Source organism: Lichtheimia ornata (assembly GCF_029851405.1).
Source record: "Lichtheimia ornata isolate CBS 291.66 chromosome Unknown scaffold00118, whole genome shotgun sequence".
NCBI lineage: Eukaryota > Fungi > Mucoromycota > Mucoromycetes > Mucorales > Lichtheimiaceae > Lichtheimia > Lichtheimia ornata.
This window is the reverse complement of record NW_026695438.1, coordinates 32,354-59,921: the sequence shown is the minus strand read 5'-3', so window position 1 is coordinate 59,921 and position 27,568 is coordinate 32,354. Positions and strand designations below refer to the sequence as shown.

The 27,568-nt window shown below is 43.5% G+C and overlaps 8 protein-coding genes across 8 annotated transcripts; 4 read left to right on the top strand and 4 right to left on the bottom strand.

Annotated features, from left to right (window-relative positions):
• Positions 1-36: 36 nt before the first annotated feature.
• On the bottom strand, positions 37-1,517 carry O0I10_012273 (uncharacterized protein; the record flags this gene model as incomplete). Its single annotated transcript, XM_058492213.1, has 7 exons — positions 37-159; positions 227-349; positions 414-560; positions 628-760; positions 826-898; positions 955-1,087; positions 1,161-1,517. Coding segments are annotated over 7 exons (1,089 nt in total), but the record flags the coding sequence as incomplete, so codon positions are not given.
• Positions 1,518-1,758: 241 nt separating this feature from the next.
• On the bottom strand, positions 1,759-2,547 carry O0I10_012272 (uncharacterized protein; the record flags this gene model as incomplete). The annotated part of the gene is made up of 1 exon (XM_058492212.1): positions 1,759-2,547. One exon carries the CDS (start codon positions 2,545-2,547, stop codon positions 1,759-1,761), a length of 789 nt encoding a protein of 262 aa, XP_058337035.1.
• Positions 2,548-3,626: 1,079 nt separating this feature from the next.
• On the top strand, positions 3,627-5,112 carry O0I10_012271 (uncharacterized protein; the record flags this gene model as incomplete). The annotated part of the gene is made up of 5 exons (XM_058492211.1): positions 3,627-3,729; positions 3,793-3,958; positions 4,018-4,713; positions 4,768-4,887; positions 4,959-5,112. 5 exons carry the CDS (start codon positions 3,627-3,629, stop codon positions 5,110-5,112), a joined length of 1,239 nt encoding a protein of 412 aa, XP_058337034.1.
• Positions 5,113-5,278: 166 nt separating this feature from the next.
• Positions 5,279-6,301, bottom strand: O0I10_012270 (uncharacterized protein; the record flags this gene model as incomplete). The annotated part of the gene is made up of 5 exons (XM_058492210.1): positions 5,279-5,625; positions 5,698-5,739; positions 5,803-5,998; positions 6,066-6,145; positions 6,199-6,301. The coding sequence occupies 5 exons, from the start codon at positions 6,299-6,301 to the stop codon at positions 5,279-5,281; spliced, it is 768 nt and encodes a 255-aa protein (XP_058337033.1).
• Positions 6,302-12,975: 6,674 nt separating this feature from the next.
• O0I10_012269 (uncharacterized protein) lies at positions 12,976-14,328 on the top strand (the record flags this gene model as incomplete). Its single annotated transcript, XM_058492209.1, has 1 exon — positions 12,976-14,328. The coding sequence occupies one exon, from the start codon at positions 12,976-12,978 to the stop codon at positions 14,326-14,328; it is 1,353 nt and encodes a 450-aa protein (XP_058337032.1).
• A 4,318-nt stretch (positions 14,329-18,646) lies between these two features.
• On the top strand, positions 18,647-19,601 carry O0I10_012268 (uncharacterized protein; the record flags this gene model as incomplete). The annotated part of the gene is made up of 3 exons (XM_058492208.1): positions 18,647-18,967; positions 19,030-19,175; positions 19,244-19,601. The coding sequence occupies 3 exons, from the start codon at positions 18,647-18,649 to the stop codon at positions 19,599-19,601; spliced, it is 825 nt and encodes a 274-aa protein (XP_058337031.1).
• Positions 19,602-24,651: 5,050 nt separating this feature from the next.
• Positions 24,652-25,772, top strand: O0I10_012267 (uncharacterized protein; the record flags this gene model as incomplete). Its single annotated transcript, XM_058492207.1, has 5 exons — positions 24,652-24,705; positions 24,800-24,961; positions 25,023-25,125; positions 25,201-25,465; positions 25,547-25,772. 5 exons carry the CDS (start codon positions 24,652-24,654, stop codon positions 25,770-25,772), a joined length of 810 nt encoding a protein of 269 aa, XP_058337030.1.
• Positions 25,773-26,030: 258 nt separating this feature from the next.
• Positions 26,031-27,159, bottom strand: O0I10_012266 (uncharacterized protein; the record flags this gene model as incomplete). Its single annotated transcript, XM_058492206.1, has 3 exons — positions 26,031-26,101; positions 26,158-26,958; positions 27,009-27,159. 3 exons carry the CDS (start codon positions 27,157-27,159, stop codon positions 26,031-26,033), a joined length of 1,023 nt encoding a protein of 340 aa, XP_058337029.1.
• Positions 27,160-27,568: the final 409 nt, after the last annotated feature.

Sequence of the window (27,568 nt, the reverse complement as noted above, 5' to 3'; positions counted from 1 at the left end):
CACCCACCCCTCTCCGCCAGTAGGCACAATATTTACCACTCCATAAGCAAAAGATTCAGGTTGATTGACTTCTTGAGGTGATAATGGTGCGTCTGCATTCTTCAAGTATCGCTCATACTCCGGAGGCTCAAGTGTCAACACTTTCTCCATAGATTTACCCTACACATATATACCTTGATTAAAATCCTCGTTTTCCATCCATAGTCCTCCCTATGACTCAACTTACCATGCTGGATAATATGGTTTCCTCGACATCATAGCTCTTATCAGCATCAATACCATAGACACCATCCTTCCAATGCAAGAATATAGATGCTGGTGCACGGGTAGCACGCGTGTATTTGTTGGGCTAAGAATAGAAAGAAAACAACACCATCAGATTTGCCCCACTATAACCATCATCCTTTTTTTACCTCACTAAAATAGGCCCGAGAAAGAACAGACGTATCAGTGGGCTTCCCATTGGATAAAGCAAAATAGATTTGTGATAGCATTGCCGATACGGATGATGTAGAACCGACATATCGATGTTGATGATCCCGCGCTCGTTGAATGAGATACTGCAAAAGACAACGGTAAGTAAAAGTAGTCAACCATCACTGCCTCCTTTTGATTAATCCTACTTGCCTCATCTTGTGAAGGTGTGATGTAGGGTCCTATCGCGTCATAATCAAATTCGGCAGGCGGTGTGATGTTTTCCAAGAAGGGCGTAAAGTTGTATGTTTGAGTGCGAGGATCTTTGAGATAGTGAACGCCGGGACTAGAATGATAAAATGAATAAGTTCAATCGCTCACTTGTTGCTATCCAGCTATTCCTGTACTTACTTGAATAATACACGATCCAGGCCATGTGCAAGGGTGGGCGGTTGTGGTTTATCCTCGCCTTCTGGTTGAATCGCTGTACAAAGCCCAATTAACATCCTCTTATGCTTATATCCATCTCCTCATACTTACGCGTATAGCGTCGCCTGAAATTGATTTTGTGATACTTAGGTTCTTGTGGGGCTGCATGGAATTTGGCCAAGACATGTTTGACATCGGCACTTTGACTTGGTTGATGCTTCTTGATAACGATGGTGTCACTTTGCTATATCATCCAATCCACACAAATTCATCAACGAGATATCCTCCAAGATAGAAAATAGAAAGAAGATGATCACCTTTTTCCCCTGAAGATGTTCTGAAAACTGATTCATGATATGGTTGCGAAGAGCATTCTTCTCGGTTGCCTTGGCGTCAGATGTATGCAACTCTTGTTCACTACGCTCCTCAAGCGTCTCCGTCGATGCTTTCCCATCATATGCAGCGGTGATCTCCTCGTCATTGAGTCGTTCAGAGAGATTTGGATATGGATCCATGTTGGGATCTAACGTCGTTGCAGTTGAGTGAAGATCGCGTGCATGGTGTGGCAAGATCGCTCCATGGTGGCAGGTTGGCTTTGATCTCGTATGCGGGTGGGTATAGCGTAATGAAGAATGCAAGAGACGAGTAGCAGCACACCGTCTTGAGTGGTACATTGGTGTGATCCTCGAGAGAGCGGTGCGATCGTGGAAATGGAGAGTGTTGAAAGAACAAAGAAAAGCGGGCTTGCAACGGGCCCATGCAGCAGAATCCAACCACCCCTTCCCCTCCCTTTGACAGCCACTTTTGTTATACCTTCTTAATGCCCTTTTTATACAGTGATTATCATATAATACAAGATTCAAAAGAAAAGATGTACAATGTTGGAATGAGGTGTGTAAGGGAGGGGGAATCCTATCATGACTTCTTGGTGGTGGTGCATGTGAACAATTCGATAAATGCAGGTACAGTGAGAGCCACTTGTTCCACCAAAACATACCCACATGGATCGCGAGCTGACCAAGCAGTGAATGAAGATGGTGCTCGACGAATGTATCCTCTTGCTAATGCAGGTCTTGGTGGATCATGACCATGTAACTGCTTTGCTGTTAAGCGATGACTTGATGAATCATCCATGCGATGGCCTGCACCACATGTTAAACAAGCATCGAATAAACATTGCTGCTGCTTGTCCAGAATAGTCAATGGCTGGTATTGTTCTCGATGACGTACAAATTCACTGGCTCCAGAAAAGGTGCCTGCTCGAGCAGGCGGTAATTGCTTCCGAATATCCCACAATGAAGCTAGTACATGTTGCCGTTGTTGTTGCTGTTGTTGTTTATCCCTCGTGCCACTACTACTACGACGCATGACCAACTTTCCATGAGATACATACGCATCCTCCACTTTGAAAAAGTATTGATGGGGCTTTGGCTGCAACCATATGAGTCGTCGTGCCATATCTATCATGGTCATGTACATGGGTATCCATGACTCATTCTTTTCATTGGTATTGGGGCCAGCAAGCTCATACATGTTCGTGGAAACAAGGTCGATAAGTGGAGTCCCCTCGTTCTTTTGGTGTATCAATAATGCCTTCCGCAGAGCTTCGTCTACTACAGCAGCAGGAAACACTTGGTATAGAGATGCAAAACATGGGAGCGGTAATAGAGAGAGAATATGGAGGAGGATCTCTAGCGGAAGCATGTATAAAGTGTGATAGGGAAGAAGTGATAAGGGAAATAGAAACAAGTGGAAAATTGATGTGTAATGGGTTTTTCTTTTTGCTTTCAGCTGATCAATAATGCCGCATCGCCCAATGCTAATTGACCCCCCGGCCCCTCCCTCTCTCTCAATTTACTCCTTCCCTTTTTTCCCTCCACTCATCGATCGGAGCCGATCCCGGCCGAGAATAAATAAACCTGTTGAGTTCCACATGTCGTCCTGGGGCAACCATTGCTGCAACCCAAAATATGAGCAAATAAGCCTAAGCTTATAAACTTACCCAACAACAAGCTTATGGTTCATTCACGCTTTTAGCTACATGACTATCACGCATGACGCACATGACGCGCATGCGTCCAAAACAATTATGGACATAACCATCATGCTTCATGTTTCATGCTACTATTCTCAATATCACTGATGAAATTCGGTCTAGCTATATGAAACCTCATTAAAAGATCATGTGACCATCATCATCATCATTGCCAGAACGCCTTACTATAATGCCAAATACCTACACATGGTGGCATCCTTAAGGTTAACATCATGCTTCTTACATAGCTCGATATCAAAAAGGGATGAAGCACGCATCGATTACCGCATGAAACCCACAACAAAAGCTGTGTGGACAATGACATCTTTGTTCTACTTTGTATGATAGTTGTTATAAAGAAGGTGCTTGTGCAGCTGTTGTTGATGGTCCATCAAGCGCTGCTATTTTCAATGTGTAGCCTTGTGTTCATAAAGGTGTCTGGATGTGTATACTTGGGGGGATGTTTTACGGTGTGTGATGCAGCTTTGATGATATGACAGCAATAGCAACAACAACGAGATGAAAGCAAAAAATGAAGAGAGAGATCATGGTTCTTTGTGGTTTTCAGTACAGCTTTCTTTTATTACATCTTATGAATGAAGCGCCTGCAAGATGTAGGGATTGAGGATAGGAAACAACAAGCGCTGCTGGGTGTACTACACTAAGCGGCTGCTGGTGCTGCCTTTAGGAGTTTTAGCCGAGCAAAGGAGAAATTTTTGTGCTTTGTGCGGGTTCTTTTTATCTCGACATGGGCAAGCGAAAGCACGACGACAGCAAGAGTAGTGGATCGGGCAAGCACATCAAGATCGATGTTGCTAAGGTTGACGACACCGTTGAACAGCCTTATTTGGGTAACGATCGAGTGTTGGATTGGGTTGATTGGGCAAGTGTTAACTTATTGTTGTATGGATCAGCTGCATTCCCTGGCACCATGCCCGAAAACGACACCAAGTTCACCAGCTATCGTCCTGTCAGCAGCAACGACGACAATGCGAACCAACGCTTGATTTCTGGAGAGACTGAGAAGGTGGTCTTTACAGGCAGCAACTTTGGCGAGGATGCACCTGTCAACTACTGCAAGTAAGGGCATAGTTATCTATGTAAACGTTTTACAAGGGCTAATAAGGATGTATATATAGCTATATCGTGGGCACTTATTCAAAGAAGGATCAGACATTGACGATTACGCCTGCTCCAGTATTGCGTATGAAACGATCGGTCAAAGCTTTGCAGTCAGCACAGGGCAGCAGCAGTCGTTCGGATACTTTCGCTCAAGCCAAGGCATCTTTGGGTATGGCTTTTGGTACTGCCAAGGCCAAGAAGCAGATCAAGGAGACAGAGCGTAATGCTGTCAAGGCACAACAATTGGAGGATGACTTGCCTGATATTCACACCGAGATCAACAAGTACGAGGGTCCCACACAAGAGGATATTAAGCAATCGATGCAATTGAGTCTTCCAATTCCACCACCCAACATGGAAGCTGAGACGCCACAAGAAGCTTACGACATTTCGAATATTGTCACCAGCGAAGAATTACGCCAAGTCCCTGTCAAAGAGATCCTCAAAGCAGAGTCATTCAACGATCTCAAGCAATTGCTACCTTATTCAGCATCCAAATTTGTCAACGATCGTTTGATGAACATCATTAAAGCACCGGGAAAGAAGGATCGACAAGTCGTACGCTCGCTCGTTTATATCTCTTATCTTCAAGCATACTTGCTTAATTTGAAGCCATTCGATGTCAAGACACGCCGCAAGGTCGAATCCGCCATGAAGAATCCACCATCCATGATCATTGATCGTATTCAAGAACGATACACCGACAACAACGTGTAAGTGAAAACGTGGATAGTTTACGTGTATGCATTCTTACATCGCTTTATTAGTCGCACACCCGTCATGCATGATAAGATCTTATGTTATCTCTTTGTCCTTTGCTTGAACGTGGCAGATTACACGATTATTCCTGAAATGCTTGCCATGGATCTTTCTCTAAAGCCCATCAAGTAAGTATTTGGATGGGGGGAAACCTATTCCTGGATGATGGATGATGGAGCTGACACTATGTGATGATTAGGGTTACCACTCTACTCAGGAATTTGGGATGCAAAATCGACAAGTTAACAGTGGATGATCGCAAGTCTTTGGGAGCTTCTTCAGCACATCAAAAGAAGGCTACGCTTGTCGCCCCACTGAAATTCCCATCCGTGTCGCGTGGTAAACGTAAATAGAGGTGCACACTAGCATTTCGTAAATAGACACAACAAATTATTCACCTTCCCTGCATTCACATCGCTTTCATTTTGTACTAAAAAAAGTTGTATTTACTATTTGTATGACACTTATTTGATCCCTAAAAACTGATTATTCCGAGTTTGAAGTTGTACAAGGAATCCTCTAATTCTTTTTGGGATAGTTGACGGATCCAGAGCATGTCGACTTGTCAACGGAGTCCGTGGGCACGTATCCATCTTTACCCTTGACATGGAAATATAGCCAGATCTCTTCTATATCACCACCGCTACATGTTACTTTGGGTGCAGCTCCTGTGCTTTCCTTGATAGCATTTTCAATGTCTGAGACGCTATACGATCCTCCAGGGGTGATGCTAGCTTTGCTCAAAATGGCGTGGAGATCATACTTGCTACGTAAATCAAGAGCTTGGTGGAAGTAATCGGTAACGTCATCATTCTTTTGATACGAATCACCGTAGCATTCTGGATCCAAAGTAGTTACACAAGTACCTGATGTCCCAAACTTGTGAGTAGATCATGCAGGGGATATAGATTCATCAGCCCCTTTCATTATTCACATACCATGCTTGTTCCATTCGTGTGTCCAAAATTCGCTATTATCACCTAAAGAAATATACAATGTTACATCAGTATTATCTTCTTTCCCTTATAACTCTTGCACGTTACCTTTATTGGATGGCCAATAGGTGTTCATGGAATCGTGAAGTGAGCTATCCTTCTCCTTGATGATAGAGCCAACATCATCGTAGTTGCGTGATTTATCACAGCCCGAATCTCCACTGCCTGGAATGCCACCATTACAGGTATCAGGCCAAAGACCATGCAAGGTAAAGGCGTCTGATGGACCGTAACCAGGTGACCACTACCATTTCAAAAAAAGACAATGAGCCAAAATGGACGGCTACATCCCTATCACCCTTGACACTTGCCTGTTGTACGTGTACCAGCAATCCGTTTTCTGGGGTGCAGCACGAATCGCCGCTGGAAGCGCTACATGAAAGAGCATCCGCTACATACACGATGTTATTAAATGAAAGGCCATGGTAGAGTCCAATCACCAACCTGGACAGCTATCTTGACGTTTAAGCAAGTTTGTTGTGGGGAAGGCTGAAGCAGCAGCCATCAAACAGCTGGCGGCAATAGCAGCAGTAATTGGGGATTTCATTGTTGTTGTAAATTTAAGGAGGAGGTGAAGATGGAATAACACAGCCAGGTCGCTGTTGCTTTTATAGTTTTGAGGAGGAGGAGGAGAGACATGCCATATACATACGATCCTACCATTTCAAAGAATGCAACAGAAGAGGCAATTATAGATACAAAAAGGCTAGCCAGTATACTCTACCATGGAAATGCACGTGGATCAAGTATCACTCTCGAATCGTACTAAATCGCAATGCATGTAACACATAATTGTTACCTATATCACCTTGTGGCAGTATAATTACTTCCTTCTTGCTGAGGGCGACAACCGTTTCTTTCACTTCTACCAGCGGTGTGGTATCCATGCCAATCAATACGATCAGTGCAACCACGATGCGGGTCCCTGAGATTATTAAGATGCATTGCGTAGATCTCGGGTCGCACAGCATTATAACAACAAATCATCGTCGTATCCCTGGTCATGCCTTTACAAGAAGCAACATCTCATCCCTCACATACAATATTGAACCCTGTTGACTACTATGTGGGAATCACTGATCAAATTGCTAATCATGCATATGGTATTGGTGGTATGGACGTGGTAGCAAATTGCAAGATAATGTGGGAATCAATTGAAAACTTCTGGACGCCTCAAATCGCAATGCCGTGCGGAGCTCTCCAATAATGACATATGAAGATTCCCAATTAAGGATCCGATTCATAACAGCAGGAGCGACACAAGATCGCTTTCATGACATCTGCTACTCTTAAAAAGTGCTTCCGCATCAATAGGTGATCGATCATGCATTCGTCTACGTTACGATTTTTGGCACTTTTCAACTTGGAGACGCCATACATTGTTCCCCATTTAGATATAAAATGCACTCATCAATGTGCAACCGCTGTAATCGACGATAAAGCAATTGCTGTATCGTGTATGTGATAAGCATCCATATTAGATATCTACGTACCCCATACTTTGTGATAGCTGCTATCAAGAAGAGTTTGGATACACAAAGCAATCAAGTACAGCACAATACCATTGAACACAAGAAATAATGCATGTTCATGTGATGTATGATTACGTGTGCAGCCATCATCCTCACCACCAACTTGGTGTTCAAATCCGTAATTGAACGCTGTAAGACGTTTGATACGTTTTTACATGCATAGAAGGTACAGCTGAAGGAGCCATACATAGCACATCAATGGCGTCATATCACGCGATATACAACATCCGCTAACCCAACCACAACGATGAATGTTGTCAGTCATCATTGCTAAACCTTCTTAGTCTCTCTCTCCCCCCCTATCCTGATGCCAACATAGCGTTTCATTCAACTGGCTATAGTGCTCTCAACCTAAACTGCTCCTACACGCTTACAGCATAGGTAAAACATAAAGGTGTGTCTGCTTTTCAAAGTTCTCATAATGAAGCGTATGGATTTTATTTGAACAGAGTTGAGCAGCATGTCCAAGCGAACCTCATGATCATGTTTTCAAGTTCGAGATGGGGAATCCCAAGATAATTCATGCTGTTTGACAATTCATGCATCCAGCGCGTACCCAATTTCCGACCCTCCATGGTCAACCCCACATTATACCCTCCCATTCCACCTTCTTCAAATGAACTATGGGTTCTCTATTAGAACAAAGTTGATCGGCATATCCGAGAGTATCTTGTGTGAAAGTTTCAGGTTCGAGAGGGGCAATATCAATATCAAATATTGATGTACAGTGTTCATGCATCTATACAAGAGGTGTCCGACCTATTTAATTTCCACTTCTTCCACTCTCGGCTTCTTCCCTTTTCCTCCCATTCTCAACTGTTGGCCCATTCAAGTACAACTACCACCACCTGCGAACGATTGTCCTGCTTCAGCCCATCATGTCAATCCTGCAACTCTCTTGATTCGATTGCCTTCGACTGAATGGGCAAGTTACATGGCGTGTACACCCCACTACAACACCCGCGTTTCTTGACACTACACCTTCTCTCGTACAATCGTCGACCACAACCAATCGTTACAGCCTTCATTTCAGCAGTTGCTATTTACTCCATTGTCTCAAACAGGGTTCACAACCTTGTCACTCTACTACAACACACGCTCTTACACGCTCCTTGCCACAACCAAACGTAACAGCAGTCGCCCATGCAAGTTCTTTACTCCATTGTCTCAAGCTACGTGCAGCAATCTTTTTCGCGAGAACAGCAGATACCCGTTGCATAGAAGCAGCTTTATTTACGTGTAGCGACACGCTTTCAATGCATACGAATTCTTATGGATATGGATATGGATATGGATATGGATATGGTATGGATTTGGTGCATGGGATGGAAGGGACGGATCTATTGACCGGCTTGGTTCTTTTGGTCCATTTAGAACGTGATGTCAAGGTTGGATGGCACCGTATCAGCCGTCAACTACCCCACAATACAAGCAATCCACAGCTGGTCGAGCTGCGATGGAAAATGGCCAACAAGGAGAGAGACCAAGGACAGGATGGAAAGGAAGCATATCAGCAGCAATCACAAAGGCGCTTTCTTAGTGCAATGGTTATGATGGGTGGATTCAAGTAATGCAGTGATGAGGACCATGGCGATCGCTTGTCGCGTTTTCAACAAGAACAGATGGATCATATCACGTGGATACGATTGAGGATGATGATGGATGGGATGGAATTGACGAAAGGTGTTTACAGCCATTGGATGATATTGGCATACTAGAGTTGATGAACGTACCAGCTATTTTGCAATCATGGATGAAGGATCTTTATGACGGCAGCACCCAATGACACAATGACACAATTACCCCTATTACCTCTATGTGATTCACCCGTATCTCATTCAATTTACATTACTGTTCCTTTATCATATTTGCTCGATAAACATCCACGTTACCATGTCTTATTCTTCGACTTATGCATTGAATGAAAATTGGATTCGACAAGATGTTTAGGAGATTGTCGTACTATAAGCTTACATGCGCAAGATGTGGATCGCTTGGTTGGTTTCGGATTGGAAGGAGGGGGAATAGAAATTGGAAGGTTGGGAAGCGAGATTGGATCATTTACATAATCGTATCGAGATGCTGTGTTCTTCTTTTGTCACATTACTGTATTGCGTTCATTAAAGGTTCATAGTTCACATACCGATAGACAAAATGCAGGGCAGATCCTCAAACAATTGTATTGCAAGATAGTAAATTCGATAGTAATGATGCCTAACATAGTGCTTGCTACAGAAGCTTGGTTCATTGTAAGCTTAATTCATTATGTTCAAGAAAGAGTGAGTAGTGATACAATGACTACGAGCACATGGACATACAATACTTTTCTATGATACTTTTCAGCTAACATTATATCATGCAACCTTGTATAAAAACGGTCCAATCCATATAGGCATCATACGCGGACCTTATTATCAGCAGGAGGCAGGGGAAGGATCGATCATGCATCCTCCACCAATGGGATCGTCCCCTCCGAGTCGCGTCCTCCTGGACTTTGTGACACAAACACACACCTGTGCATCTTTTGCTCCAGGGTCTAGCTACTTGGCAATGAACAAAGAACTCTTTTCATATAGCATCACGCTTACAAACATAAAGACACCTGTATCTCTAAACTTAACAATCAAACGTGGGGTTTTTATTAGAGCAATGGGCTCGGCTTGGCCAACAGCACCTTGTGTGAAAGTTTCACGTTCATCGTGGCCAATCCCAGATTTCGCAATGTTGCTACCAGCCAAACTGGATCGGGGGGTCGACCTCTTCGACGACGGCGACCAAAAAATATTTTGGAGCTAGTTGCGACATTGAACGCGAAACTTTCACACAAGGTGCTGTTGGCCAAGTTGTAAGCTTAATTCATTATGTTCAAGAAAGAGTGAGTAAAGCGATACAATATCCATGAGCACATATATGTTAGTGTCACTTTCTATGATACTTTTCAGCTAACATTATATCATGCAACCTTGTATAAAAACGGTCCAATCCATATAGGCATCATACGCGGACCTTATTATCAGCAGGAGGCAGGGGAAGGATCGATCATGAATTCTCCACCAATGGGATCGTCCCCTCCGAGTCGCGTCCCTCCTGGACTTTGTGACACAAACACACACCTGCTAGTCTAGGTCTAGCTACTTGGCAATGAACAAAGAACTCTTTTCATATAGCATCACGCTTACAAACATAAAGACACCTGTATCTCTAAACTTAACAATCAAACGTGGGGTTTTTATTAGAGCAAATCGGGCTCGGCTTGGCCAACAGCACCTTGTGTGAAAGTTTCACGTTCATCGTGGCCAATCCCAGATTTCGCAATGTTGCTACCAGCCAAACTGGATCGGGGGGTCGACCTCTTCGACGACGGCGACCAAAAAATATTTTGGAGCTAGTTGCGACATTGAACGCGAAACTTTCACACAAGGTGCTGTTGGCCAAGCCGAACCCATTGCTCTAATAAAAACCCCACGTTTCATTGTAAAGTTTGGAGATACAGGCACCTTTATGTTTGTAAGCGTGATGCTATATGAAGAGTGGTCTTTGTTCATTGTCAAGTAGGTGGACCCTGGCAGAGCAAAAGATGCAGAGGGTCGTGTTGTGTAACACGGCTACGTTTGCATGAATGAAAGGGTCAATGTATAATTACTTTATGGATCATCTAGGAACAGGCATCTATTGCTAGCTAACGGCCACTTTTATCCAATTATCATTGTTGCGAGATCCACTGCATGGGAACGATGCCCCTGCTCCAGACATTCATTTCCGTGATTAAAGTAGGTTGATCCGAGCTGATTTGACTGAGCTGCGGTCAAAGAGAGATTACATCACTCTGGACATAAAGCACGCTCGATGTAGCTCAACCGATGTAATCTTGTGTGAGCGTAACTCAACCAAATCAGCTCGGATCAACCTACTTTAATCATGGAAATGAATGTCTAGAGCAGGGGCATCGTTCCCATGCAGTGGATCTCGCAACAATGATGATTGGATAAGAGTGGCCGTTAGCTGCCAATGTATGACATAAAAGTGAGGGTTGCGTACCTTTCATGCATTGTCCCTGAAGTCCTGACTTTTTAGCTGAGTTACCCAAAGAGGCCCTTCTGCATCTTTGGCTCTGCCAGGGTCCACCTATTTGATAATGAACAAAGACCACTTCTCATATAGCATCACGCTTACAAACATAAAGGTGCCTGTATCTCCAAACTTTACAATGAAACGTGGGGTTTTTAATAGAGCAATGGGCTCGGTTTGGTCAACAGCACCTTGTGTGAAAGTTTCGCGTTCAATGTCGCAACTAGCCCAAAAAATATTTTTTGGTCGTCGTCGTCAAAGAGGTCGACCTCCGGATCCAGTTTGGCTGGTAGCGACATTGCGAAATCGGGGATTGGCCACGATGAACGTGAAACTTTCACCCAAGGTGCTGTTGGCCAAGCCGAGCCCATTGCTCTATTCAAAACCCCACGTTTGATTGTAAAGTTTAGAGATACAGGCACCTTTATGTTTTACTATGCTGCAAGCGTGATGGTATTTGAAAAGTGATCTTTGTTCATTGTCGAGTAGCTAGACCTTGACAGAGTAAAAGATGCAGAAAGTCGTGTTTGTGGAAAGCCAACTTGAAGCATCGATCCTATTGGTGGGAGAATGCATTATGGATCTTTCACCCCATGGTGATGTCCGCCTTTGGGTAGCCCGCATGCATTGTTTTTCATGTTGCCATGGAATGGCTCCTAGACCAAAAATGACCAGCGCATCTGATAGTATACATTTTGATAGAATGGGAGTGGCAACGATGTTGTTTGCTTTCAAGGGTCGTTTGCATACAATATGTAAAAGGGAGATAGCGCTCTTTATTATGATAGCGTACAACTAAAAGACATCATCGCTCATTATCAGAGCATTTCCACGACACTGCGAGGGATTACAAACAGAGGGACCCATGACAGTTGCAGAAAATAGGGTGAGAATGTTAAAGGCTATGTGTGCAAGCCGATGGCATGGCTTCAACGTTCCTTCAGTAACAGCCGAGGAGGCTTCATTATGGTGCTACGTGGCAGGAATTCTTTAACTTGCTTCTCAATTACATGATCAAAGTACACTATGTGACCTTACACGCACATGACATGATGAATTTTGGTTACTGGTACTAAAAGAAAATAGTAAAGCAAATCAACATTTCTTGCTTTGGCAATTCCTTGCTCAGAATGGAGAGGGTAGCTGACACAAGAAGGCTGAGATAGTTGCTCTTATCTCTTCTGATAACGACCATGTTTTCCCACACCCCTTATTTGACATGTGGGTAACCCATCACCATTCCCACCTTCTGCTATCGTAATTCTTTTTGTCATGAAGCTGCTTATCACATTCGATCCACCATTCTTTCAACATCGGCTGCAACATTTTCCACTATGATCATTCTGCAACCCAAACTCCCCAAACACATTTATTGTTCAATCAAACGTTTATCGATAAAGGTGCGTCGGCTTTTATCTCCTCTTGTATAGGCTCACAAGTGCACGAAATGGTAAAATCGTGGTTATCTGTGCCAATCAAATAACCGGAGTACGCTTTTATCATCACAACAGTGAGAAGTACGTTTCACGCTTTCCTTCTCATTTTCTTCTCGAATTGTCGATGTACCCACCCGTTTCTTAAGCTTTCATACGCATTCATGCACACAGGTTTCATTGATAAAATGGAAGGGGCTCATTATCGAACAAGATCACACCGCCACGAACAACATCAGAATGAGCATCTACCGCCTATCAACAGCAATATGAGTGATACGCTATATACCAATTTTCTACATTGCCAGCAAAGTGTACCACTACTTCCTTCACCGCACCAAATGCTGCATCGAAGAAGCGGCTCACACCAACAGCCATTACAGCGTGAGCAGTATAATACCCTCCCAACTACTGATTTTAGTCGACGCAAGGTGCCACTTTGTAACCATGGCATGTATATGGATCACCATGACGACAAAAGAGAATACAAAAACAATGACAACAACAACGTTTCATGCCATAACTGTGGCACAACAACAACACCGCTTTGGCGACGAGATGAGGATGGGCGTACCATTTGCAATGCCTGTGGTTTGTATTACAAGCTACATCATATGAATCGCCCTCTCACCATGAAGAACACTGTCATCAAACGTCGAAAACGATTTAGCATTAAAGCACACGATGATGCCAACAATAGCTCTTCGTCGCAAAAACAACACGTTATTGAGGAAGAAGAGAAGCAGCATCGGACCATCAAAAATGGTAAAAGCAGTATGCCAATGGCAAACGATCACTGGGTGAATCCTGGTGACAGCTGTGGGCGACGAAATCAGATCTTTGATGTCCATAACAGCAATGCATATTACAGGCGATCAATGTCACGAGATCCATCTGGTAGCAGCAATAGCAGCAATGATGATAATGACTTGCTCTCCCATATACAAGCTATACTTGACAATCATCAGCATTTTAGCATGGATCAATTAGAGCCGGTGCTCAATGCTATTCTTGCACCTCCGATAGATAAACATCGATCCATGCCATCATCGTCGTCATCATCATCGCTTTACACTCACATGTCAAAACAACCACTTACATCGGCACTTGCATATTGTCTTGAGGATCGGCAAAGTTTTGTAAATGCGTTGACAAGGAAACGTGAAGAGCTACAAGCCCAAATGCAATCGATCGATGTCCTACTCACTAGCCTAAGGAGGCTGACAATGCCATCTTCGTTAACAAAGCCGTCAAGCAACCCTTTACAAAAGACTCAAGATGAAGCCAAGCCATACAATTCACAGCATAGGTCTGCTTTTCTTCCCCCGAAATCATTATCCAGAGAGCTCTTTTCCAAGAGACCAGCAAGGGTGGATAGTGACACTATGGGGTTAATGTCGATCAATGGTAGCGGAGATGGCATATCATTAATGATGCATGACCATGATGCCACAAGTGGGACATCCATGGAAGATCATCAGCACGAGCTTGACGCAGAAGCACAAGGAAAACCAAGATACTATTATAGCTTGCATCATTGATCTCTTGATGTGAGTTGAATCCCTTCATAGATCGCCCTGCATATCTCTCTTGTTTGAATATCCGCAAATCTATTAACAAGGCACATGGTTTTCATATGAGATGGTACCTATATTGCATCAACGCTTGTTGGTTTATGCATAATGCTACAAGCACCATGAACATGTGTATTCTTTAGCAGAGGGGTTTTATGGTCTCTAAAAATAATGGATGCCACGCACTTCTTCTTTTTGCTTAATAATGGGGGTGGTGGGTCTGCTTCGATTCATAAAGTAGACAACGGGAAGAATGATTGAAAAAGGTATGGCTTTCATTATAGCCCACATGCAACGTGCATTATAAAGATATGTATGTGAGTGAGAGGTGATAGGGAAAAGAAGGGAGTGGTGATTGTTGCATATGTCTGTGTGTGCTCATGTCGATCATTTTAACATTAGCTAAAGGGATAGAACACATTTAGAGGAAAAACAGCATTGGCACTGACCTTGATTGGCATAGTGTTAGAGTATCCATATCACATGTCCAACACCTTAAGCTCCCCCTTGTAGATTATTCTTTCTTCTTGGCCTTATACATACCTCCCCCCCCCCATCACACCAATCGTCCCTGTCTATACAACCGACCCCGTTCCCCTACCCCAGCTGAGCATAAGGAAGTTGTTGGTTGACTGACAAAAGCTTTAGGAGCATGAGCGAATAGAATTACCGCCGACTACAGATAAAGGGGATTGTGTGTGTATGTGGGGGAGAGAGGAAGGAGCTTCTTTTTCCATTTTTGGTTGCACCACGCTCTCTTTCATTTCGTCTCCTCCCCCAACCTTTTACATGTTGCTTCGCATTTACGCTGTCGCATTTATTCATGTCCTTGCTCCTTTTTTTACTCTTTCTTCCTCACTTGTCTAGTCTTTGCTCCTCGTTTTCTGTAATGACAACGTGCATACGGCAAATTCATACAGCGACGCATTCAGGGCATGGCTAGAGCAAAAGAATTTGTTGATCATACATAGGTGTGGCTGGAACATCTCTACATTTACAACAGCAGCAACGGAGATGGCGGATTGATTTGGGTGAATGATGATGGCTCACAAGAATCCCTTGAACACGCGCACATACATTAGAGAAAATCATGCAAGCGTAGTTGTTGGCTTATCCTGGGGCATCATTAATCATGATGGAAGAAATTGGATACATTGCATTGGGTGCATACGTTTATTGTAAAAGGCAACAAATGGCACGTGAAGCAAGCATTGGGTGTACATATGACGTTGAAAAATACAATGTTCTGGAAAAGAATGGTGGTCCCAAACGCCCAACGCTTGCAGCAACATGGTCATAGCGGGTGCCATTGGGCCGGGTCACGCGCTTAATGCTAGTGCACAAAGATGGCAAACCAGGGGTTGAGGACAAGCCCAAAGTGGACATGGGTGTATGATACGTGCGCATTTACATATACGTGGGTCATTCTTTGGGTATGCATCACAAGTTTTCCTTTGTAAATCACCTGGTTCATAATAAGAAGTACCTTCCTGCATGATAATCTGATATCATCATTTTCGATCATGCATGCTTCTTTATCTTACGTCGCGTGTTTACAAGGTACCCATTCAATGGTGGATAAAGCTTCCTTTTCATCGAGACCAAAGATTGGGGTGGAATACCATGGAACGCTTTCCTCTTTTTTTGTGTTGAACAATAAGCAACATGGTACGAGTGTATGCAGAAAAGAATGGGCTTTTCACATGGAACACCAATCATTATGCTTCAAAGATATGACCATGTCGGGTGACACCAAATTCAAATTGGTTTGATCGACTTGTTGAACAAAACCCGCACCACATGGCTCAGAGTCCGCCTATGGCAGTACAACGTCAACTCTATTATCTATTGTCGCTTTTGGTTGTCCCTCGGCCTTATTTTCAACGCGTTTCGTCACCATTTTATGACCATCGTCCCCCAATATCTAACGCTATTATGTTTCCATTTTGCCATGTGGTTCAATAACTCAGTCTTTGTATCACCGCCGATGCATCGGGGCAACGTACATGCAACCCAGAATAAGCCAAAGTGTGAGTAAAAACGTCTGTGTGTTGGTCACCGGGACCAGGGGTGTTGCACTTATGCTTGTGTGTGTCCAACCACAAACAACCCCTTATTTTGAGACGCGTCATTCACTTGCATTATGTCATCTATATTGCTGATGTTTGTATTTTTTGTTTTCAAAGCAAATGGATACCCTGCCATCAACTTGACACGCATAAAAATATCAAAGTAAATGGACAGCTATGATTATTTTTGGGGTTGAGGAATGGAGGGAGACAACGTGGCTTCTTTGAAACATACGCACAAGCACGCACGCACTTGCCACGATAGCACAACCAAAAAGCTATGACGCCAACGGAGGTTCGATCGAGCTGAATTATTGTTGTTGCCAATGTTGTACGAGATCCATTGCAGTTACACAGACATCACAAACAGCACACTACTTGGGTGTTGTTCTTGGCTGGACCTTTTGGTATCCTTGGTGATGCCCAACCGAGCCTTTGGTAGCATGTTGAGTGTTCTTCCAAAGGAAAGAAAAGCGTTGCCATTGACTACAATGGTGGATCTCACATTCCAAAAGAAAAGAAAATAAAAAAACCATGCGATTGACATGCGTTGGATGTGTTTTATTTAGTGGCTCGTGCCTCGTCATCCGATAGGTGCACCATGGATTGCCCCACTTACCTTTTGCGTGGTTGTGTCAGCACATTATTTGGCTTTTCGGCTTGGGCTACGTTTGCCCAATGTCACACTGGATTTGGAAAAGGGGATATACTATACGTGGATGAAACATCATCACTCTGGTGAATGTATTGGGTGATGTAAATGCGTGGGGAAGGGAACACGGGCTGATCTCAATACGTAGAATGCATCTCGTGCGTTGTGTACGAGTATCACGAATCTTATCTCATTGTTATAGCCACATTGACGACTACAATGCGCATGGTACAAGATATGATACACACATGCAACAGCAGCACCAAAAGTGTGGATGAGACTGCAGGATCATTATCCACTGCTTGTGATTGTGGTATTGGACATGGTGCATCTCGATCCTTTTTTTCATATGCTCGTGGAAGGAATGAGCTATACGGCAACACCGACATTGGTGATGGCGCTACGATGATAGAGGTAGGTAAATGAATCCAATAAGCAAGAACACAAATACCATACTCGCACCTCCTTCCAGACTTGCCCTTATTGCATGCATGATTGGTTGATTGCAGCATATGATAGAGATTGGCAGGTATGAAAATGAAACAAGGAAGAATCGAGGCTCATGTCGGATCGTTGCCATGTTAATTAATTTAGGGCCATGTGAGTGTGCAGCACTGCTGTTGAAACATTGCAAGCGGACAACACCAGCAATGCCGATAGCTTCTTCCGCTTTGGATGATCCTTTATGAGTTTGGTCTAGACATCGATCATAAGGTTGTCTTAATACGAGGCTATTACATGATCAAAGAATCGATCATTGCAAGCACACTATATTTAGCAGCATGATCAAATCAATGGTACAAAACACATACAATGGCAGCAAGGACGGCAGATACCTAAAAGAAAAGGAATACCGTGTGCGTTGCTCCTTACACTGTCAATCGCATTACTTAACTTACTATTGATCGCAATAATGGGTGTGATGATAGTTCCCTTGTCATCCGTGTCCCCTAGATGTATGTGTGTAAAGCATCCGAATGAGACGAATGGTCAAGGGGGATAAGAGGAGCGTAAGAGGAAAAGAAAAAAACGAGATGGGAGGATTTAACAGCATCATACATAGTGGAACGAGGATAACGAGGGGAAGAAGAGGAGTGAAAAGATGAGTGGGGTTGCAGCAAAGAAGACAACCCCAAGGATGAAAAAGACGATTTTGATGGGAGAAAGGCGTCAAGCATCAAGAGCAAGCGAGGAGCAAGAAGGGAGAAGTGAATGGAGGAAAATGTTCTTATGTGAGAGAGAAAAAGAGAGAGAGAGAGACGTGTGTATGTTTGTGTGCGTGCATTGCAGAGTGCACATACATCGTGTGCTGCATTCAGGATTGCTTATCAAGGGCCCTTTTTGGGTTTTGAGTGTGGACGTGCGTGTCACTCCAAAAGTGTTTTGTGGCACCTAGCAAACCCGTGAAGTCTTTAACCCCCCTTCTTTTTTGTGCTCCCCCCATTTTTTCACTCGCTTATATAAACGGAGTCACCATCCAACGTCGCACCTTTACAACAACCTTCTTTTCTTCTTTTTATTCTTGTCTACGCTTTTCCCCCTTTGCAGTTTACTTCTTTTATCAATGGATATCCACAACCTTCTCAATCACGATGCTGCAGCTGCAGCTGCTGCAACTACTGTTGCCTCTGTGCATGTGCTCACTAACATCACCGATCGCCAATATGTGTGTACATGGGATGACTGCGGCAAACGCTTTTCACGACGCTCTGATCTTTCACGACATCGCCGTATTCACACTGGTGAACGCCCTTATCATTGTGAATGGGAAGGCTGTGGCAAGCAATTTATCCAACGATCAGCTTTAACCGTTCACTACCGCACCCATACCGGTGAGCGACCTCACGTGTGCGAGTATGAATCGTGTGGCAAATCATTCAGTGACGTATGTATCAGCTTTCCCCATTGATAATAGTGCTCTGGCCTAACTCTATATACCTTCAATAGTCATCTTCTTTGGCACGCCATCGACGTACTCATACCGGCAAACGACCTTATGTGTGTGATTTTCCTGAATGTGGTAAATCATTCACTCGCAAGACAACCTTGTCTCGTCACCAACGTTGTCATGACCCCAACTGGCGAGCTGTAAGGTGAGTAACATGCAACACATACCATGATGATGTTTCTTGGCAACTCACCAAATTGCATTTATATATAGTTCCACGAGCAAGTCTCCGCTATCTCCATCCACCAGTGATGAATCCGAAGCAGATCGATCACCCAGTCCACCAACAACACCTATCGATCATTACGCCTATCATCGTACTGCATCCTCACCCATGTTGGTGGCTCCAATGGTTTATCGCCCACAACAAGCTCGCCATCACAACCGTGCACCTGAACCATACCATCCTTACCATCATCAGCAGCGCTGGTCCACTCCTGCATCAGCATTCTCTTTGCACCATCCTATTGCCGAACGACCTTGTTCAATGAAGACACCTTTCCCTCTTTATGCACATGCACATCCACGAACGGCATTGCCTACAGGATCAGCACCATATGCCTTTGAGTAAACACACCCCATCAGCAATCAATCAAACCGAGAAAGAGAGGCGAACGGCCATCGATTATATACGACTCTCTTCTACAAGAACAACAACAACCCATTGATCATTATCTCATTCTTCATCTTTTCTCATATTCACCATTCTACTATATCTTTTCACTTACCTTCTCTCTCATGGCAGCTTGCTGCTGTAATATCTTATTCGTTCCCTTTGCATACTTGTATGCATCCATTCTTATTAGTTATGTGCTATCTTTTACCTCATGCTTTGTATATACATAACATACACCCATCCCACCATGGCCATGGCCTGGCAATTTGCACGCACACAACTCTCACACAAACACACACATATTCCATACATTGATACAACTTGCACGCACACTCACTTTATGCTTCATTATGCTCCACATCTTTCATATCTTGCACACACTCTCACACACTCTCTCTACATGCGTTGACACTGGATGCACACCAAAAAAGTAGTAGTTTATCGCCTTTATGCCCAAATGGCCTAAGATAGAAACCTTGTGTTGCTGGAGAGTAAATTCATTCATCCCATTTGTAATACAAAAACCAATCTAACGTCTACAAAAGTGTGTGTGAAAAAAAAGTTGATGACCGTGCGCAGCATCATTATTGCGACGTGTGTGGCCGTGCACGGCTTTTGGTGTTATTTTCTCACCATGTCATGCTTCATGTACTAGCCAGTGTGACCAATCCCAAATTTGGCAATAATCATTTCCATGGATACATCGATCGACAAAAAGAAAAACAACATCCGTGTTGTTGGCAAAGACACGAGCTTGGCCTCATTCTGCAAACACACATGACCTTTGCATAAGAGAGGAGAGAGGTCTCACAAACATGTATGTTTATTACATTTAAAAGGGAGTTGCAACATGTTGGCCTTGACCAGGATAATGGTTGGCATGGATACGATGGTGATAGTGGTAGCGATGGCGAGTGAGTGTCTTTGTTTAATGATTCAAAAATTGAGGGTAACGGCTGATGGGTGAATGTATTTTGTGGCCCCACCACCATTACGTATCCATGTGCATGTAAAAAGTTGGCCTTGTTTGCATGAAGCTTACGATCGATCCTTTATCACGTAGTACCTTGATCGAGAATGACGATGCACACTACAACAACAAAGATACCTACCACCCCCTTCCCCCAAAGAATACACTCATCTCCCGATTTTTTAAGCTCTCCTTGTTTCCCCTATTCCGATCTTAATCATATAACAAAAAACAGGTGCTTGTCAATTAAGGGGAAAGGGCGTCATGAGAATGGAATATACGCGAGGAGAGAGAAAATGACCCAGGGGACAGGAAACACACATACACACACGTCAAAGCCGATGATGATCGCCATCATGCATCTGGATACGCTATCATGATGACCCCCCAAATTCTGCTTTAATAATAATACAAGTTCCCTTGATCTTGGACATACACACATACACCTCTTTCAATGTACCTAGATTACATCTACATCAGTACTACATAGGCCTTTGTACTCTCCTATAGATGCCATAAATATCAATGGTTTTCTGCACCAAGCAAGCAATATGGGTCTTTTCAGCTGCTGGTTTTGTTTCATCTCCCCCACATTCCATCCCTTAAGTCGCTGACGACTTTTGACTATAGAGGATGCTTGTTTAGCTGGTAATCAACTTTTTGCCTTTGTATGTGGCGATGTTGCAGCAACCTTAATCGTACAAGAAACATACATACACACACACCATGAAGGGGTGGATCGGAAAGAAAGAGGAGGAGGAATGGGTCCTATGGTGCAATGAAGGAGAATTGTGAAGCTGATGCATGGATCATGTGCACAATGACTCGGTTATGATGTTTGTGCTGATGAGCACAAACCCGATCATCAGCCATGATTTAATGATGATCGATCTATGATCATTCTAAGGGCAATACCATCATTCATTGTATACATACATAGATACTATAGGTCGTAAAAAGGAGACTTGCATCTGTGCTGTTGCTTGTATGTGTGTGTGCTTGGTTCATTGGACTCTGCGTAAGGAGCCAAGGATAGGAAGCTTAAAGTTGTAGTCATTATCCTGAATGACAAATCTTTGTCTTTTACTGACAGCAAAAGGAAAAGGAAAATGTTGTATGGAAACGGGGGTGAGCACCACATACAATGTGATGGGTGAGTGTTGGCTACGCTGCTGCTGCGATTGTTGTTGTTACCTGCAAGCACACATACACAAACCAAGAGGATCATCCTTTTCATCCCCTTCATCCATGCAACCTTTTTGGGATGATAGGCTTTTCCTCCCTGTTTGATAATGGGTGTACATATGCAGTGAAGCCAAGTAATTCTAACAGTCGTATTCAACGGCGCTTGTACTCCTTGTAAATTGGCGTGGATTGTGTCCCAACAATGAAGGTGGTACGTCGACTACGGATGACCTTTTGGCTTTTCTCCTTTTCAAGCACACACACGATCGTACATAATAGTGTTTGTCCTTCTTCTCAAGCATTATTGCTGTGCAACGTCTCTCTCTCTCCCCCAACTACCAGCATTTTGGATACACGCCAATACCCCTTAGATACTCTATGCAGTGATCATCAAGTTGGCATTAAAGTTATCGATAGGCGTGCGCAAAGTGCCAATGTTGATGGTGTATGTGTGGGTGTGTGGAAGGTTGGTAAGAGGCTCAATTTTATTACTGCGTTGCCATATGCAAATCGAGGAGCATGCAGATAAAAGAAAGGGGGTTAAAGACTTGAAAGGTATCGTGAAAGAAGAAGAAGTAGCATGAGCAAAATCGAAAAGGTCTTCGGAATGAATATCGGAACAGCCGTCTTCTTGGAATATCGATGAGTAGGCCGTTTAGCAAAAGTAATCAAGAACAAAACACGGAATGCATTGACCAACCAAAGCCAATAAGCTCAAGCTATTATCCAAGCTTGTCAGAAAACAAGGTCCCATATGGGCGCTCTTGCACATTTCAATTTCAACCAGCAGCAGGTATTACCAGTAGTAGTATCACGCTGACTACGACATCAATAGCTTTCCTCCTCCTTCAACCATAAAACCACCCTAATCAGCATGTATCCATAATAGACTTTTGATGCATTGGATAAGTTCATAGATAGGATTGTATCCGTGATTGTTTACATCAGTCAGCAATGTGATCCCTTTGTTCCTATTTTTTCTTCCCCCCAAACTTTCCTCCTTTTCTCGGCATATGTGTCTTTTCCTTCTCCTCATGAAAGCAGTAGCAGAGTAATGGCTATCCGGCGTTTGTTGTTGAAGAAACCAAAAAGGGAAACACACCGACGGGGATGATGGTGGGGGAGAAAGGGGGTTAAGATAAGGGATTGGTCCGGCCGAGAATAATGGGTGTATGTACATTCTTCAGGAAAGGGGTTATGTTGTACAAGAGCGAACTTTTCATCTTGTATCCCTCCTCCTGGCATCTATATACAATGACATCTTATACCACGAGCGCGTGTGTTTGGGTGCAGAATCTGTCAAACATATCGTATCCTTAGCGAAGTAATATGATGATGCATGCTGCAGATCGCCACATTCGCACTGCCCATGTCTCTTGCTCTCTCACCACAATAAAACATAATCTTGGCTCTGTAAATTACGACACGATGGCATCATCTACGCACGCACACGCCATGTTTAATTAAAAGTAAAAGCCAACGAAAGTGGTACAGCATCACAATAGGTCCTAGCGTAATCGTCACACACACACACATATAGCTATGAATGATGGCCCTTATTCGATAATTGTGCTACCAAGCTCGCATTTTTTTCGTCGGCAACAACACCCAGCGTCCTCTTTTTCTTGGCTCCTGAATACACACCATCATGCAATTGATGTACACTACACCACATACCCCGAGGCTACATCACGAAAACAACCTTTTTGTTATCACCTACCTTGAATTACAGGCTGTAACGAGTGGGATTTTTCCTATCTCTATCATTATTAGCTCCTTTCAACTTACACACAACAAGGATTGTCCAACAAGGTGGATGATGATTGAGATAGCACATGCATCACTGTTGCTGATGCATATAGTCTCTTTCATTTCTCCTTAGAGATGACTGTTGTTACAATACCCAAATGCATGCATGCTATCTAAAGTTTAGAATAGATAGGAGGCTTGCATAAGGAATGTTGAGGGACTGATCTTGAGCGGAAGAAAGAGAGAGAGACAATGAGTCTAGAAAGTGTAAACGACTCAAAGGGGGGGGGTCCAAAGTCAAGTAGCAGTAGGGGAGCTATTACCAATAACAGCAAAAACAAAGGAGCCAAGAAAACCTGGGGTTGGTAGATTTTTTTGGGTCTTGCTCTTTTGCACGCGATGATCGACAAGGACCTTTAATCACGAGGCCATAGTAGTAGGTATTACAGTAGTAGTCGACTATGAATGTACAAAAAAAAAGTGAATGACGTAGGGAGAGAAATGCCAACTATACTACACTTTTTGCAAAAGGTATCGGCAAAATTGTTCCTTTCGAATAACCTTTTTTTTTTCTTGAGCTAAAGCATTCTCCACATACAACCTCACCCCCTCCCTGCTCCCTTCTTTCGAGTAAGATGAAGTCGTGTGTGTTGTAGTGGAGAGGGATTGTTTATTCTTTCAGGTATGAAAACTACTCTTGATATAAGACAAGTAAGACAAATGGGTTCTCGGCAAAAACAAGCGATGTGGACCTCCCCTCCTGATGATAAAGTAGTGCATGTCGATATCATCATTCGGCGGTTATTATGCGTATACCGTAATCATCCATTGATTTTGTTGCTGGGCTGAATAATGAATGTTGAAATGGATCATTGTATGTGTGTGCGTCAGTGATAATGAAAGAAGCAATACATGGTCTTATTGTGTTTGTTACCTTTGTCATCTCGATATGGTGGTGGTTGTGGTTGCCTCATTTGTGATCCCGCCAAGGTTTGCGTGGGTGGTGGTGGTGGTGTTAAGGAAACGCTCGGTCTCTTTCTTCTGCCTTCTTTTTTACTGCTTGACGTCAACCCTTCCATTTCGCTTGGACATTCCACCCCCATGGCCCAACCATCAACACTTCCTTTGCAGCAGCGTGTGCTGAAATTAGTTCAGGTAGGAATATCACCATTGGGAGTGAAATAGCAGCGTGTCAATGTACATACCCATCTCATTTATGCCTCCCAACACTCACACGTGTCAATGGTAGACCTTGCAATTCGCTTGGTTCGCAGGCCACTTGTTTACCTTGCTTGGAACATCCTTGCACCTTCTCTCGGTCGTGACCTTTCAGTCAGCTTCGAAACCATATAGCTTGGCTTACTTGGGTGCGCTTCTTTCATATGGCGTTGTTATCTACAAGACCCATGGTGTAAGTTATTGGATGGGAACCCTTTGTTAGGATGATATCCTTACGTGTGTTACGTAAATAGGTCCCCAAGTTGAATGCAGCTTATGCCCAACGTCTCGTTATGGATGAAAATGTGCAATATTTCCTTTTGGCATTGTATTGGTTCTTTTCTAGTCCCATTACAGGTAAATGCGTATATATATGTGTGTGTATGGATGATATGGAGAATCATGGTAGTAACCTTTTATGTTTTATTACAGTGACGCTTGTGCCTTATGCTACATTCTCATTGTTCCATGCTCTTGGCTATGTCCGTTCCAACATTATCCCGAATGTTTTCCCAGCCGCTCCCGCTGCAGCAGCATCTTCTTCCAGCAGTAGCGGTGCTTCTACTACTACTTGGCAAGCAAAGACTCAGCAACAAATCAAGGCTTGGGTGGATAAGAACTATGAAACTGCTATGCGTTTTGTTGCTCAGATTGAAGTGGTTGGCATCATGGGTCGATTACTCCTTGGTATTTTCAGGTAAGAGAGAGAGGATAAAGGGACTAAAAAAAGGAGGTGATAGAGTAGTGCCATTGCTCACTGTTTGACGCGTTTTTTTAGATTGCATATTATGCCCATCTTTTTGTACGCTCAATTCTTGCGCTTCCGTTACCACTTGTCGGCTTATACTCGTCAATCATTCACCCACTTGAAACGTACTCTGGATCAAGTAACTGCCGACCCTCGTGTGCCTCCCGCTGTGCGAAAGGCTTACATGACAGTACAAGATGTGATCACCCGCTATGGTCAGGCTGCTGTGCAACAACAACAACCAGGTCGTCGTTAACCAATTGTGTGAATACAAAATCAACAACCCATATACAAGCACATAGCCAATTTACATACAAAACCCCCCCCATCCATTATTGTTATTTGTCTTTTCTTTTGCGTACACACTGAGCTGCTATAAATATTTAAGCTTGTTTTTCTTGATGGATGTGATTGTATTTGAGTAAAGCAAAACAACAACTTCAAAACGATACATCTAATGTAGGGATGGGGAGAGAATGGGATTAAGGTTGCATGAGAGGGTGGTGGATCGTTGTCAGCTTGTGGTATCATCCAATTTGTCAACCAATGCTTTGAGTAAAACCATGGTATAATGAGCGTCATTGCCTATATCCAACGTTGATCAATATCATGCCTATCCTTCCTATGTATATGACTCTTACCAGCATTATGTAGACACCAATGATCAATCTCGAATAACGATAGTGTTCTACCAAGGGAAGGAGGATTGTGTAGATCGTTAACAGACGCACCATAAAGAACATCCGTATTGATGATAGTAATCAATGCACTTTGTTGGATATCAAGAGTGTCGTCCACACCAGGATGGCGCCCTGGCCACAAGAACTTGGCCTGTCGCAGATACTTGAGATCACTATCGAGACCATGGCCAACAAGAACAAATCCACCATCACGCTTGACGCACCAATCCAGATCCTTTTTGAGCTCTGCAAGGGCTTGTGGTAAGGTGCACCACACTGATGTGCCAAAGTTGAAACGTAACTTTTGATCATCGACATAGCGGCCATTCGATAAATGACGATAACTGCTGATAAGATAATGCTGATCCATGTAACGATCGGTTCTGGTATCGTACAACGTCCATCCAATTTCAAGTAAAATGCTGTGATCCTGCTCCCATGCTTCAATATCGATGCTGCATAAGACATACTCCCCTGGTGATCGTGCAAGTTCAGCGGCATATCTCCAAGCATCATGTGCTTCACGTAGTTTGGTTGCAGTTGCATTTGCTTTTTTGGTCTTTTTGAATACACGTTGAAAAGCATTACGGTCGCTGACTGGGAACTCGATTGGATCCATATAACTACAAGTCGCTGAAGGCCACTCGGGTACAGGAAGTTGTGGATCAAGTTGTTGCATGAGCTTGGTCAAGGTTTGTCGTAGATTGTCGCACGTTGTTGAAGGAATGCACACATGGTATTCTCCCGTTGTTGTCTCCTTGGCTACCAACCGTTGTCAATGACCAGGATGCGATGACAACGTTCTCTTTTACCTTGGTAGAGAAGAATTGTTTGACCACGACTGAATAGATTTCGCGCATCGAAGAAAGCTTGGACTGCCAAAGAAGGAGTACGACCTAGAGCTTGATACTGCTTTGTCCACGTGTCTTGAACAACTCTCCACGCAATATAGCTGCTATCCATCAGAGAGGAAATCGTATTCGTACAAGAGAAACACAATGAATAAAGAGAACCTCTCGCTGACTTTTTTGTTTCATTAACCAACCACCACCACCTCCTCCCTTCCCCCATTTATCATAACGCATTGACAACTCCTTTGGTACATTTGCTTGAGAATAGATTCAAGTTGATGTCGAAATACGCATCATGTGCCTTTTGGGGGCAACGGAATATGCAGGTACAATAAGGAACCTGAGAGCGCGCATTGTCCTACTATAATGAATACAAGATTGCGCCCTGACTTTTTCCCTCCCACACACACCGTGGTATACATACACACACGCACACACACACACACACACACACACACACACACACACACACATTCATCTGCTAGTTCAATTGGGTTGCCTTTAATGAATGTTGAGATAAT